The sequence below is a fragment of the Aquarana catesbeiana genome, linkage group LG04, assembly GCF_042186555.1.
Source record: "Aquarana catesbeiana isolate 2022-GZ linkage group LG04, ASM4218655v1, whole genome shotgun sequence".
In the NCBI taxonomy this organism is placed as follows: Eukaryota; Metazoa; Chordata; class Amphibia; order Anura; family Ranidae; genus Aquarana; species Aquarana catesbeiana.
Window position 1 is genome coordinate 202,139,446 of NC_133327.1, and position 1,910 is coordinate 202,141,355.

The 1,910-nt window shown below is 34.4% G+C and overlaps 1 protein-coding gene across 1 annotated transcript; it reads right to left on the bottom strand.

Moving 5' to 3' along the window:
* Positions 1–302: 302 nt before the first annotated feature.
* On the bottom strand, positions 303–1,429 carry ARL14 (ARF like GTPase 14). The gene has a single exon (XM_073629089.1). The coding sequence runs from the start codon at positions 1,283–1,285 to the stop codon at positions 689–691; it is 597 nt and encodes a 198-aa protein (XP_073485190.1). The 5' UTR covers positions 1,286–1,429; the 3' UTR covers positions 303–688.
* Between the last annotated feature and the right edge of the window lie 481 nt (positions 1,430–1,910).

A 1,910-nucleotide genomic window follows, 5' to 3' on the forward strand; every position in this document is an offset into this window, starting at 1 on the left:
TGACAGCATCTTTTATGTATAATTGTGTCTAAAATAAAAGTAATACTTAGTAAAAAAATGTAAAAACACAAAACAAATTCATAGTAAATACTTGCAGCATCAGGTGAAAATGTTGTATTAATATTATGTAATATACAATCCTATCCATTTCTTACATAACACAGAGTATAAACGATTCAAGTGGAACAAAAAAAACAATATACCAAGATTAGGAAAACATTCTCATTTTATACTGTAGTGGAATTGCACACATGTAATTTCATGTTTGACATGATAAATACATAAAGTAGTATACTGCACATAATTTTTTTCTGCTTTAATCCTAATTTAATTTGAAAATACTGACTGAATAAACATATAACAACAGATATAGTTAACACTTCACATTTTTTGCAGAATATTCTTCTTAGAACAAAGTGCAGTCATCAATGTTAGTAAATAGAAGTCTTTTACTTAACAGGCAGTTCACCATACTTTTCTGCAAACTCCTTTTGTGCTGTTGCCCAACAAGCATTTGTATAAATCTACAGGGCATTTTCTAAATGTATTTTTAGCAACTTTGGATAGTTCTTAATAAATAACATACACACACACACACAACAAATTATTATTCTTACTGCCATTATGAAAAATCAATACTATGTTGGACTCAAGGTGCATTCAAGTTCTATAGGTCACACTATATGTTCTAGAATTTCCGTGATGTTTTAAGTCTTACGCTCTGCTTTGCAAAGTTCAGGGCATCTTCTTTTGATTTCTTCACAAATTCAGACACTTTACTGAATCCTTCTGCCAGGCCTTGGCCTGAGAGGGCACAGCATGGCTGAACATACCAGTCCCGGTCTGAGCAATGCTTTTTCATGTTAAATTTTCGTGTGATCTCTTCTGCATCAAGAGCCCCAGGAAGATCTTGTTTGTTAGCCAGGACAACAACAGGCACATTCTTTATTAGTTCATTCTGCAGTATACGTTGAAATTCCTTTTTTGACTCATCTAGAGTTTCTTTGTTAGTACTGTCCACCACATACACCAGTCCATCTGTATTTTCAAAGTAGTAGCACCAGAGTGATCTTAATTTCTCTTGTCCTCCAACATCCCATATGGTTAATTGTAGGTGCTTCTCTGTCTGAATCATCTCCACGTTGAAGCCAACTGTCGGAATTGTTGAAAAAGGTTCTTTGAATTTGAATTTGTACAGCACAGTTGATTTACCAGCTGCATCCAAGCCAAGTATGAGTATTCTGGCTTGTTTAATTTTGGAGTGTATAGAGACAACCTGCCCCATGTCTTTCTGTCTTTGTTTTTCGGTTTTGAACAGCAGAAATAGGTGAAATGTTTGGCATGGTGACTCGTAGCAGTGAGAACTGTCTACTTATAGAGAGGCTTATCAGAAAGGTGTATTGTTTATGAAGGTTTAACGTCCACTGCCTGTCACAAAGGTAGAACTGTCAGAAGCAATAAAGCGCAATCGATAAAGGAAGCCAAAGTTCAAAGTATGAGAGAGTGAGGTGTGAATACAGCACTTTCTAATACAATAAAACTAGTAAAGTTTACTTTAAAATAAATAGGTAATAATAAAACATCTTACCGCTGTTTGCTGCAATACTAAGCGATGGAAACCAAAATCTTTTTGTTGTAAATTATTGTTTGCTTCCAAAAAATGTTTTCTCACTTCAAACTGTTTTAAAATGATTCCTGTTGGCACAAATTCAAAATACTGTATACAGTATGGTTGTAGTAACCAATTTCCAGTAGCATCAGCACATTCTTGGCTGCAGTGATCAAACCTATTTACAAGGAGATGTAACTGCAATTGCAAACGTATTTACTTAAATGAAGAAAAATGTAATATTGTGATCTCATTCGCTAATTCTGAGACTGAAGCTAGATTGGACTGATTAGCAGAGAGT

Excerpts from the sequence above, each read along its gene's own strand:
- ARL14 (XM_073629089.1), bottom strand. The coding sequence starts at position 1,285 with ATGGGGCAGGTTGTCTCTATACACTCCAAAATTAAACAAGCCAGAATA.